A 12,220-nucleotide genomic window follows, 5' to 3' on the forward strand; every position below is an offset into this window, starting at 1 on the left:
GGAGCCCAGAGAAGGGACCTGTGGGAATTCTGAGTCCCCACCTTGTCCCACTCAAGTAGCTGATTCGTGCGCACTAAGTCCATAGCAATAGGCTAATGCCCAAGAGACAGGCCTCTGATCACATTAAAATAAACTCCAACAGTGATCAAAGCACAGAAGGTACACAGTAAAAATGAGCTCCCTCCTCCCCTACTGATTCTTTTAGGCCTAAGAGCAAATAATTAAACAAGCTTCTTTCCTTTGGCTCTGGGGCTTTACCCTAGGAAAGGAAGACAAAGTTGGAAGAAAGGGTACACATGCAGATTTAAAATATCAAGCTACATACATACGATGATAGATTGAAATGAATAGCAGAAAACTTAACTTGAAAATCCTACATTTAGAGTAAAAGCAACATACAGAGAATAAAGCCAATTACTTAGGGGACATTATATAGTATATAAATACAAATATGATAGATTCAGAAGCCTATATAGTGAGAAAATAACTTTTTTCACATATTTAGTAAAAAAAAAAAAAAGCAAACAGATAAATACAGTATGATACAGTTATGTAAAATTTAAAATCACTTGAGGGGCGCCTTGGTGACATATGTGGTTGAACTCTGACTCTTGGTTTTAGCTGGGTTATGATCTCAGGGTCATGAGATTGAGCCCCACGTTGGGCTCCACGCTCAGCTTGGAGTCTGCTTGGGTTTCTCTCACCCATTCCTTCTGCCCCTTCTCACTTCCCCACTTCCCTACCCCTGAGCTGTCTCTCTCTCTAAAATAAATAAATAAATCTTTAAAAATGTTTTAAAATCATTTATATACAGGTACATAAAACATAAATTAGATGGAAGGTCATAATATTTCATGATAGTGACTACATTAGAGGGAGGAACTGAACTAATACAGAGAATATAAAGGTATCAAACTTAGTAAGTCAAATTTATTAAGTGAGTCTCTACTTCAAAGAAAGTGGTATACCCAATCTTTTCTCTACCACCAAATCACACTTAACTATTGTGTTCTCTGCTGGAGGTCACATGTTGAAAGAAGTCTACAATAGGGAAGATCTTGAAATCTTCTCCTAAAAGCGATACTGTGGAGGTAACAGAACTTCTTTAGCCAAAAGAAAAATTCTAAGGGTTGACCACAGGACTCCCTCATCCATTCCCAATTACCAATTTCTCTATCTCCACAGTCATCTTTACTTCTCCCTCTATCTTAGCAGAAAGGATGCCTTTTCCTGTGCTCTGGATCCCATCCCCTCACTCACACTTAGGAACTTTGCTCTATTTACTTTCCAGTTCCTCAGAGTTCTTATATTCAGCCTCTGTTCACCCTGAACATTCTCCCTGGATAATGTCATCCACTACCATACCCAAAGACTCAGATTTTAATCTTTAGCCCAGAACCAAACATCCAACTGGGTACCACTGACCCAGGTGTACAAGTCATATTCTTACCCTTTGCATCTGGGGAATCACTAGGAGAAGGGAATGTCTGATGAACAGATGCCCAACTCTAAGATTCTAGGTTTATCAGTTTCTGTACCCCAAAACACCCCAAAGGATTTTTTCAAAAGAACTGTGCAGGGAAAAAACATGAGAATGAGAGACGCATACAGAGAATAGAGCTACCAACAAGCTGACGACAGAAAAGCAGAGAGCTGGGAGCCCTTCCGACATTGCTAAGGGCCAGCTCTCTAATGCTAAGCCAAGGCTACAAATGGCCTGATCTAAATGGCGCTAAAATCCCCAAACCCCAGGAAGGGGGACAAGAAGAACTCATTTAAAAGAAACTACTGGGGCGCCTGGGTGGCTCAGTGGGTTAAGCCGCTGCCTTTGGCTCGGGTCATGATCTCGGGGTCCTGGGATCGAGCCCCACATCAGGCTCTCTGCTCAGCAGGAAGCCTGCTCCCACCCCCCGCCTCTGCCTGTCTCTCTGCCTACTTGTGATCTCTGTCTGTCAAATAAATAAATAAAATCTTAAAAAAAAAAAAAAAAAAAGAAGGAAAGAAAGAAAAGAAACTATTAAGGATGCCTGGGTGGGTCAGTCATTAAGCATCTGCCTTCGGCTCAGTCATGATCCCAGGGTCCTGGGATTGAGCCCCACATCAGACTCCCTGTTCCATGGGAAGCCTGTTCTCCCTCTCTCACTCCCCCTGCTTGTGTTCCCTTTCTCACTGTGTCTTTGTCAAAATAAATAAATAAAATCTTTAAAAAAATAAACAAAAACATAATAAAATAAACTATTAAGTGTGATGGTGGTAGTTATGTATCTATGAGGGGAGAAGGGAGAAAGACAGGTAGGGCAGCCAGAGTCCCTACATTCATCAGGAGCTACTGTAACTAATTCTGATGAAATCCCCAATGCCAGCTGAACCTGCCAGACACATACTCTATTATCCTTGTCAATACCCAAAGTGGTCAGCTCCACCAACTTTTCCTCAGTCTAGGTGTGCACTGACCCTTCGACCCTACTCTAGATCCAAATAAGAAGCGACCACATCAAAAGACTACAGGAAATAGTGAACTATACACTTTAAATGGGTTAATTCTGCGGTACTTGAAATATCTCAATAAAAAAAACCTGACTTTACTATTCATTCATTCACTCAAGACTATTACTCCCCTAATGTATTCCTTTAAATCATTTGCTATATCATTTTCTTCATTGCTGTCATCTGTCCCTAGCCCCTCAGCCACAGGTAGCTAAGAGGCCCTTACAACTCATGTTCATCTAATTCAGGTCACTTGGACGTGAATGAACAAATTCTGTATATAGGAGAGGAGAGCCCAGAGAACCAGCTGAGCTTTTGTTTCCAATGAGGAATACAAGCTTTGAAGCCTCAGATCTGATTTGATCCCAACTCTGACAACTTCTTGATATGCAAACCTTGTACAAGGTACTCTTTGAGCCTCAGTCTCCTGAAAATGGAAATACCACCACCTACTCACTGTGAAGATGAAATGAGAAAACATAAAATTAAGTAGTGTTGCTGCAATTATATTCATCACTGTATTATTTACTACCAATGCTAGTAATTCTAACAATAAAATAATTCAGGTCTCCTTTAGGAGATTCATGTCCTAAAATCATCATCTCTGACACAAATACAACTTATAGGAGACTTCTGATCACAGATGGACAGAAAAGGAACAGGCAGAAGTTTGAGCCAGGAAGCACAGGGAAGCAGCGTCAAGAGTCAGAAAGAAGAGACCACAAATCAAATCTTGGCCCTTTGTGGGTAGGGGAAGGTAGGCAGCTCTAGGGTGCTTCCCTCCCTTCCACCCATACATCCAAAACTCCTTACTTGAGCACCTCTTCTCGACACTGCTTTTGGGGTGCGAAGCAGGCGATGGCCCAGACTTTGATCTCAATCCCGTTGTAGAACTGTTTCCCCCGCATGTCCCAGACACCCTGATTAGGTGTGGCAATGGCCCGGTTCTGGGGATAGGCAGAGGGGGCGCCCAGGTGAGCCTCAGTAGAGCCAGGTGAGTAGGGGAGCAAAAGCCCCTGGCTATATAAACCCAATTCCCCTCTCCCATATGCCCCAGAGATGTTGTCTGGCCCTGACCCTGCTCACCCGGCCGCCGTACTGCAAGATGGGCGCCGGCAGCACTCGCCCCGTCACCTCCGTCATGTCATCCTTCACTTTGATCCCAAATTCCTGGATGTAGGGATCTAGGTTGTAGCTGGCATTCTTCATCTGCAAGACAAAAGGAGGGGATCTCAGGAGAGCAGCAGCTTGGCAATACTGCTCACCCTCTGGGTCCCAAGGAGAAAGCCCTGAAGAGCAGCTGGGGCTGGCAAGTAATAGCCCTAAAAAGGGGGGGAAAGTGGAAAACGAAGTAAGTGGGAGTGGATAACACAGGCAAGTAATACAGGAGGGAAAAAGAAATAGGAAGCCAAGTAGCTACAGGGTCAAGAAACAAGAGCAGTCCTATGGAATCCCAGGCAACAAATCCAGACTTTGTGTTCTCCTGAGGATCCTGCCAAGGCAGAAAAGCATCTATGCTACCAGGGGCCCCAATGACTGAGCAACCAAGCATACATTTCTCTGCAGCCCTACTGACCAGGCGGCTAATCTCCTCCTGTCTGTCTGGGGCCGACCTAGCTGTAGCCTTTATCATGGTCGAAGTCTGGTTGTCGGTCAACTTCTTAATGCAGCGCTGCCCAGCCACAATGTTACAGACCTGAGGAAACGAGAAGGACAGGTAGCTCTGGCTTGAGTACAGTCCACCCTGTACCCAGAGCCCCACAATAAGGGAAGAGACCTTGGCTGTCAGCCCTGGGAAGGGGATTGCAAAATTTCTTGTGCAGAGACAAGTTAGAAAATATCCATGTACAATACAAAAGGCAATATAGCCACTTTGTCATTAACAGATTGGAATCCAGAGCCAGATCTAGGCTCAGGCCTCATGTTAACTGGGGAGAACAGTAACAATCCAATATGGTTGTTCAGAGACTAAATAAAATAAAGCACTTAAAGGACCGCATATAGTAAACTCTAGCATAAATTATTGTTTACCAAAGGACCCAGTATAGAGCTCTTCTGAATACTAAAAAACTCAATACACACAAACTGGATTCCAAAGGTAGTAGACAGCCCTTCAGTGATGACAAGCAGTCAGATGCTCCCCTGCAATCCACCAGTAGAACTGGAGATGGCTCTTAACTCTTGAGCCCCAGCCTACAGATGATCACTAAGCCCTTGGACTACAGAAATCAGTCTCTATTGGCTGACAGCGTCCTCTATTGGTGTGAGTTCCCACCATGCATTCCTGTTTTGGGACCCAAGAGAACACAGCAGAGATCAGAAAAAAGACTTTCTAGTAGAGTACAATATACTATACTATATTCAAGATGCTGTGAACAGGAAGCCTTTTGGCAGCGCAGAGAGAACCAGCAGGTTGGAAGGACTTGAGTTTGAAGTCCAGCTTTGCCATTTCTAGGTGATATTACCTTGGGCAGGTCTCTTAACTACTCTGAGACTCTGCTTCTTTAATTTCAGTCACAGGATAAAACACTAGCTGTCTACAAGGTTGTTGTGAGGAGTTACACAAAATGAAATGTATAATTTGTTCACGTAGGGCCAACACTATTTAAGTACTGGTTTTCCTCCTAATTTCCGAAGTTTATTGTGAACAATGGTAGGAAAACCAGGACAGGGTCACCTGCCCTTAAATTCCATATCCCAAAGAATATACAAATTAGTCAATTCAATTAATAAAAATCTAGAATTGTTAAAATTTAGGAGGTTGCCTTCTTAAAAGCACCTTAAAGTTGTTGCACTCTTGACAGATTATTTAAGCTACAGAATCAACATTAGGGAAAAAACTAAAGCAGGGATATGGAGAAACTGGAAGCCTGTGTGTTGCTCATGAGAATATGAAATCGTACAGCCACTGTGGAAACAGTATGGTGAATCCTCACGAAGTTAAACACATAATTATGATATGATTCAGTAAATCTACATCTGAGTATGTACTCGAAGTGAAAGCAGGGACTAGAATATCTGTACACCTATATTCATAGCAGCATTATTCATTATAGCTAAAAAAGTGAAATCAACCTAATGTATCCATCAATGAAGGAATGGATTAAAAAATGTGGCATATATGTACCAAAAAATATTACTTAGCCCTGAAAAGGAAAAAAAATTCTGACACATGATACAATTTAATGAACCTTTAAGACATTATGCTAAGTGGAATATGCCAGTCAAAAAAGGGCATATATTATATAATTTTATTTATATGAAATGTCCAGAACAGACAAATGCACAAAGACAGAAACAGATTAGTGATTACTAAGGGCTGACTGGTGAGAGACGAAGTGTAAGTGACTACTGATGGATATGGGTTTTCTTCTGGAAATGATGAAATATTTTAGAATTAGATAATAATGATGGTTATACAATTCTAAACATACTCAAAACCACTGAACTATACATTTTAAGAGGGTAAGTTTTATGTATACAAATTATATCTTGATAAAGTTATTCTAAACAGTGATATTTAAAAAAAAAAAAAAAACCCACCTGGCTACAATTGCCGACATGATTGGACCCTGCACCTCTCTCTGAAATCATCCCCTACTACTTTTCCCCTCATATACTACACACCAGCCACTATGGCCTTCTAGCTCTTAAAAAAATCCAAGCTCCCTGATGCTTTAGAGAGTTTGTACTTATCATTTACTTCCTGCCTGGAAGGATCTTCCCTCAGGTTAATGAAGGTTGTCTCTAAATCAAAATTTAGGACTCAAATGTCACCTAAAAGAGACCCTCCCTGACCATAACTAAAGTGGCTCTCCAAACCCCTCCTTCCTTACTTCTGTCCCCTTTATCTGTTTTATTATTCTGATACCACTTACAGCTATGTCAAAATATCTTATTTATTGTCTATCTCCCCCTTCTAAAATATTACACTCTATGACAGGGACCTTGTCTGTCTTGTTAATCTCTACATTCCCGGCACCTAAAAGAGCAAATAACACACAGCAGGAGCTCAATTAATATTTGAAATAAATAATAAGAAGAATAAAAATATGTCATTATATAAATTAATCACCTTGGAAACTAATGTTTACACAGAAGTAATGTTAATTTGCTAAAAATCTTAGCTTGCAGAAGATATTAACTAAAGCCTATCTACTTAGCTGGGATTGTCTTTGAAAACTCCTACTTTCACCTCAAGAGAACATACTGTCTTCATCCCACTTTCTGTGCATCAACGCTTTTTTTTAAAAAAAAAAAAAACATTTTATTTATTTATTTGAGAGAGAGATCACAAGTAGGCAGAGAGGCAGGCAGAGAGACCGAGCAGAGAGCCCAGTGCGGGGCTCCATCCCAGGACCCTAAGACCATGACCTGAGCCGAGGGCAGAGGCTTAACCCACTGAGCCACCCAGGTGCCCACATCAACAGCTATTAACTAAAGTCAGAGTTCTTAGGTTTGGGGATCTTCTCTTCCCTCTGCCTAATTTCCTCTGGTTAGCTCTAAATTCCCAGAAGCTAATGGAAGGCTTGAGCTTTGGTCCCATCTATTTGACTCTTGCTGTGGAAACAGAGTGAGATGTTATTCTAGGTTAGTGCTCCTCCAATTTTAATGTTCATATGAATCCTCTCTGGATTCTGTTAAAAGATTTTGATTCAACAGTTCTAGGTGGAACCCGAGATTCCACATTTCAAACAAGTCCCACTTGTTTCACATTTCAACAAGTCCCACATTTCAAACAAGTCCCCCAAGTAATATCTGTTGCTATTTGTCTACTGACCACACTTTGAGTAGTACTGGACTAAACAATGAAGAAGTCAGCAGTAGCTTCTCATTATGCATTTTGGCTAGTGTATACCAAATCAAATATAGCCCAATGGTTCTGCATTTGTATTTTAGGATTTAAATAGCATTTCTATTCTTGAACTGCAGGATTTCAAAGATCTGTTAAAGCATTAAGATATGATAAATCTTGGGGCTAAAACCTTTTCAAAAGGAACACAATGATCACCACAGTGGTAACAGTGAGTAGGATGCACATCATAACTAACAGATATCTCTATTTTCTGGAAAATAAGGTATACTTGTATCTCTAGATCATTTAGGATCCCCAGCTCCAGATAAGAAAAATCGAAAGTTAAGACAGGATAAGAGAAATAAAAATAAAAATGAATTCAGATATCTGAAATCTCTGTCCTGAATGAACTACTTAGTTATTAAACATAAATACAGCTTTCACCTTACCTGGCAGTCCTAAAAGAACATGATAGCAGGATGGGCAATAACGGAAGAAATTAGCAGGTAAGAATGAGGCCTACAATTCACAAAATGACCTCATACCTCTCAGAACGTCAATTTTCCAAGCTTCAAAATGAGAATGAGAGACTATGAATGGGAGAACACACCTCTGATCACCAGTGTGCAGGTACAATGCTTGTTCTCCAACCCAGCCATTACTTGGCAGCCTCACCTCTAAGGGCAGGTAGGTATGCTTTTGTTCCTGGCCAACTTGCAGGCAGGGCAGGTGGGGATACTTGAGCTGAAGGTTATATTTCTGCTTGAAATACTGTGCCACGGTGCACTCCACAGTCTGTCCACTCTCTAGCTGCAAGGGAAACCTGTTCGGGGGAAGGGAAGGAAGTGTCAGAGCCCAGCACTTAATCCCACCTCTTTAGACTTACAACCACGGGAAGCCCCAAACTTGGCTTCATCCCTATCCAGCCTCTTTGAGCACTGCCATTCACGGGAAAACAGGCAAGACAGGGCTCTGAGAGGGAAGACAAAAGATCTGAAAGGCAAGTTCCACAATACTCAAGACCATATCTGACTCATATGCATTTCTAGTGCTGACCATAAAGTCCAACACACAGCAGAGACTCATAGTCACAGTCTGAGGTCAAGGAGGTAGAGAGAATCAATAACAAATTCCCAAGGTCATAGCCCAGAAGCCCTGCCTTCTTTTATAGAACGAAGAGTAAGTTGTGAAAGATCCTTACATTTACAGAACTGAGGCAGCAGTCAGGGGAATACTCTTGTTCTATAGTAAAGGCCCAAGGAGGAAAGGTAGAGACCAAGAAGGTAAAAATGTCAAGGAGAGCATCAAGGATCTGGGAAGTTTTGAGGATGGATGGCAAACTCCCACAGCTTATCTTTGAAAAAAACGCCTCATCCTCAAGGCTGTTAGGGTTAGGGGAGAGGGAGAAGAGTGAAAGAAGTTATTCTGAAATATCAGCCCTCTTCCACTAAGGTACGGCTTAGCAGCCTGTCAACTCACGTCTGATGGCGGCAGGGCGGCGGGTAACATTACACACACGGTATTTCCTCTTCATCTGTCCACAGTGGGTTACTTCCACCTTTAGCCCTGGAATACACACACTGCTTGTCAGAGTTGGAAAAGGCTGCTCATGCACCCAGGCTTGGCCTCTCCCCTGAATATATCCCAAGAGGATTTCCTTTTAGGACTAAAGACAAAGTGGTGCTGTTTTCCCCTTCCCACCTGGTTGTGTCCTCACCTTTGATCTCCTTGGTGAAACGCACACGCTGAGAGTCTGTGAGGGGCTTGGGTTGCTCGTCTATGTTCCTGATGTCTAGCACCTCACACATGAACTCAATCACCGGCTGTGCCTTGTAGAAGGCAGTGGCTGAGACTGTGGGGACAGGGTGGATATAGGATATAGCTCAGCTCAGGTTTGGTCTTTCAGAATAAATGGAGGCACTGCTCTTTACACCCTCTTCCTTATAGGGTATTGGGATGGGGGGAGGGGTCCCAGGGCTATAGGGATTAGACTAGGAGTATGGTTGCAGAGCTGGGAGGGATGAGGCTGGGAGTGTGGTCACTGGACTCAGGGTGCCCCTGGCTCCATAGCTCTCCCCACTCACCGTCAATGTTGAGCATCATCTTCCACATGGCAGGGCGCACAGACTGGTGAAAGCCGAACCAGACCTCGCGCCCACCCCCCCAGCGGGTGGTAGTAGCCCTCAGGCGGTGAGAAGAAGGAGCGGCCCACGGGGGTGTACCTGGCAGGGACAGGCAGAGAACTGGTTCCCTCGGGCACAGGCCCCCACCCTGTGAGGCATCCTGGGCACGGAGGAGCCCTGGCCTGGAAGGCAGGACACCAGGGCTTTAATTCCAGCTCTGATCCTTGACTAGTTGTATGACTGACCTTGTACAAGTCTATCTTTTCTCTGTCCCGCAGGGACAGATGGGGTGGAGGTCCAAAGATATCTATAAGGGCCAGGGCCAAGGCTTTAAACCACCTAAATATATATGCATACTGTTTGGCATATGGTAGGGCTTCAATGTATGTTTTATTTGAAAAGCATATTGTGGGACCTTAATAAGTGCTTATTTTCCCAACCTCCCCACATAGCAATTATGCCACCACTAGTTGCCCAGTTACAAACTAAACCCAGTACCTCATGGATGCCAGGTGCCTCATGGCCACATCCAGGGCTTGCACAGACTCCAAGGGAACAGGGATCTGCCCACTGACAAGGGCCTCGTGCAGCATGCGCCAGCTAACAATAGCTAGCCACTTGATGGAGACCTTAAAGATTCGATCCTTCCCTTCCCCAGGGATTGTCACCTCAAAGTCAACCTTCAGAAGAAAGGAGGTGAAGGATTGCCAGTGCTTTCCACACAGTCCAACATTCCTTGCCCTGCCCCAGCTTCCCCCACCACACAGATTTCCCAAGCACTTGCTCCTTAAACTGACAGGGCTAACAATGAAGATTTCAGAGGAAATCCAGACATTTAGTCTCTAGCCACCTTAGCTTAGTACTTCTATCCCTCTCAACTTAGCAGGAAGTCTTTAGGTCTATTTTAAGTCTAATCTCAGTGTTTGGGACAAGGACAGATATACACTGGCTAAATAAACATCAGCATCTACCCATCCCTCATCCTAAAACACACTTTCTCATCATAAAAGATGAGAGGTATTTCTGAACTGCCAGACTCCAAATAGACTTACATGAGTTGTGTACCACCCCAGACCCCTGGCACATCTAGCCTGACTCCCAGCTTACCCGTTCATTGCCAATGGGCAGTGCTGTGACAGTGTAAATGTTCTTCTTTCCATCATACACGGGCTTGCGATCACCAAAGATCTGAGGCTTGAAATGCTGGACCATGTATTCCACCACCTCCCTGTGGGGGATAGAAGCAGCCTATGGAAGCTGAGAGACTACTACTTCAAGCTCTTGGAGGCAATTCGATGTTCAGGTAATGTCCACCCCCTCCTAGCAGCTACTCTAATCTCTACTCTGTGGTAGTGCTTCTCAAATGTTAACTTTCATATGAATCACCTGGAGATTTTATTAAAATGCAGATTCTAATTCAGGTCTAGAGCAAAGTCTGAAATTTCTACAGTCTTAATAAGCTATCAAGTGATGCTTCTGGTTCTCAGATCACCAAGGCTCTAAAGGATCTGAAAGAGTAGGTACATGTGCCTTCTGGAGGCAGAGTGGGGAGGCAGAGAAGAAAAGGACTCATTCCCAAGGTCTATCTAGAATCAGGAACAGAATCCAGGCTGCTCCAATCCCCAAACTGAGACATAAATAAGGTAGATGAGGAAAAGGTGTGAATTGAAATAGGAATAAACCGTGGAAGAACCCTATCTCTTCCATCTCTCTGAAGCTCTAAGTCCCACCTCATTATCATCTCTTTCTTGATTTTACTTCCTGTCCTCTGCCCCTAAGATTCCAGAATGTCCATTTATCCTTCAGAATACCATTCCACCCAACAATCTGACCTCTTTACTTTCTAAACCAAAGCTCTTGAATACTATTGGTTTAAAAAAACCCTCAAACTGTATTTGTAAATAACAATAAATACATGGTTTCAATCCTAATTAGGCTTCAGTGCTATCAAGCAATCTTTTCCATGTCCCTGATCAGTTCCATCCCTCACAGACTGTGTCAAACTTTCTCCTCTACCCTTTAACTCCAGAACCCGTTTCTACCTCCAATCAAAAATCAACTCTAGGGAAGCCCCGGTGGTTCAGTGGGTTAAGCCTCTGCCTTCGGCTCATGTCATGATCTCAGGGTCATGGGACTAAGTCCCGCATGGGGCTCTCTGCTTAGCAGGGAGCCTGCTTCCTCCTCTCTCTCTGCCTGCCTCTCTGCCTACTTGAGATCTCTGTCAAATGAATAAACTTCAAAAATCTTTAAAAAAAAAAAATCAACTCTAATGACTCTAAAAAGAGCACAAGATAGGCAAGGCCACCTTCAAGTTCCCAGACATATGAATAAACATATTTATGTAGGCAGACCTCTTTTCTTTTCTTCTCACACTTGAAATGTCCCTTCCATATGTAATTTTTAAATATATGAAAATGTGTTCAACTTCACTCAATAGAAAAACTCAATTTAAAATTAAACCAAGGGGCGCCTGTGTGGCTCAGTGGGTTAAAGTCTCTGCCTTCGGCTCAGGTCATGATCCCAGGGTCCTGGGATCGAGCCCCATCGGGATCTCTGCTTAGCAGGGAGCCTGCTTCCCTCTCTCTCTCTGCCTGCCTCTCTGCCTACTTGTGATCTCTGTCTGTCAAATAAATAAAATCTTAAAAAAAAAAAAAAAAAAATTAAAAAAGAAAATAAAATTAAATTAAACCAAGATTGGGGCACCTGGCTCGCATCAGTTGGTAGAGCTGCAACTCTTGATCTCAGGGCTGTAAGTTCAAGCCCCAAGCTGGGCAAAGAACTTACTTTAAAAAATAAGTAAAATTGATCCAAGATA

The 12,220-nt window shown here is 43.1% G+C and overlaps 1 protein-coding gene across 1 annotated transcript in view; it reads right to left on the reverse strand.

Annotated features, from left to right (window-relative positions):
- LOC116600921 (protein argonaute-1-like) overlaps positions 1 to 12,220 on the reverse strand; it is a 38,049-nt gene that overhangs the window by 18,668 nt on the left and 7,161 nt on the right. Inside the window, 10 exon segments of the mRNA XM_032361418.1 lie at positions 3,301 to 3,434; positions 3,574 to 3,696; positions 4,064 to 4,183; positions 7,958 to 8,105; positions 8,758 to 8,848; positions 9,000 to 9,134; positions 9,367 to 9,445; positions 9,447 to 9,504; positions 9,904 to 10,085; positions 10,513 to 10,633. Coding sequence (XP_032217309.1) covers positions 3,301 to 3,434; positions 3,574 to 3,696; positions 4,064 to 4,183; positions 7,958 to 8,105; positions 8,758 to 8,848; positions 9,000 to 9,134; positions 9,367 to 9,445; positions 9,447 to 9,504; positions 9,904 to 10,085; positions 10,513 to 10,633 — 1,191 coding nt within the window.

The sequence above is a fragment of the Mustela erminea genome, chromosome 10, assembly GCF_009829155.1.
Source record: "Mustela erminea isolate mMusErm1 chromosome 10, mMusErm1.Pri, whole genome shotgun sequence".
Lineage (NCBI taxonomy): Eukaryota > Metazoa > Chordata > Mammalia > Carnivora > Mustelidae > Mustela > Mustela erminea.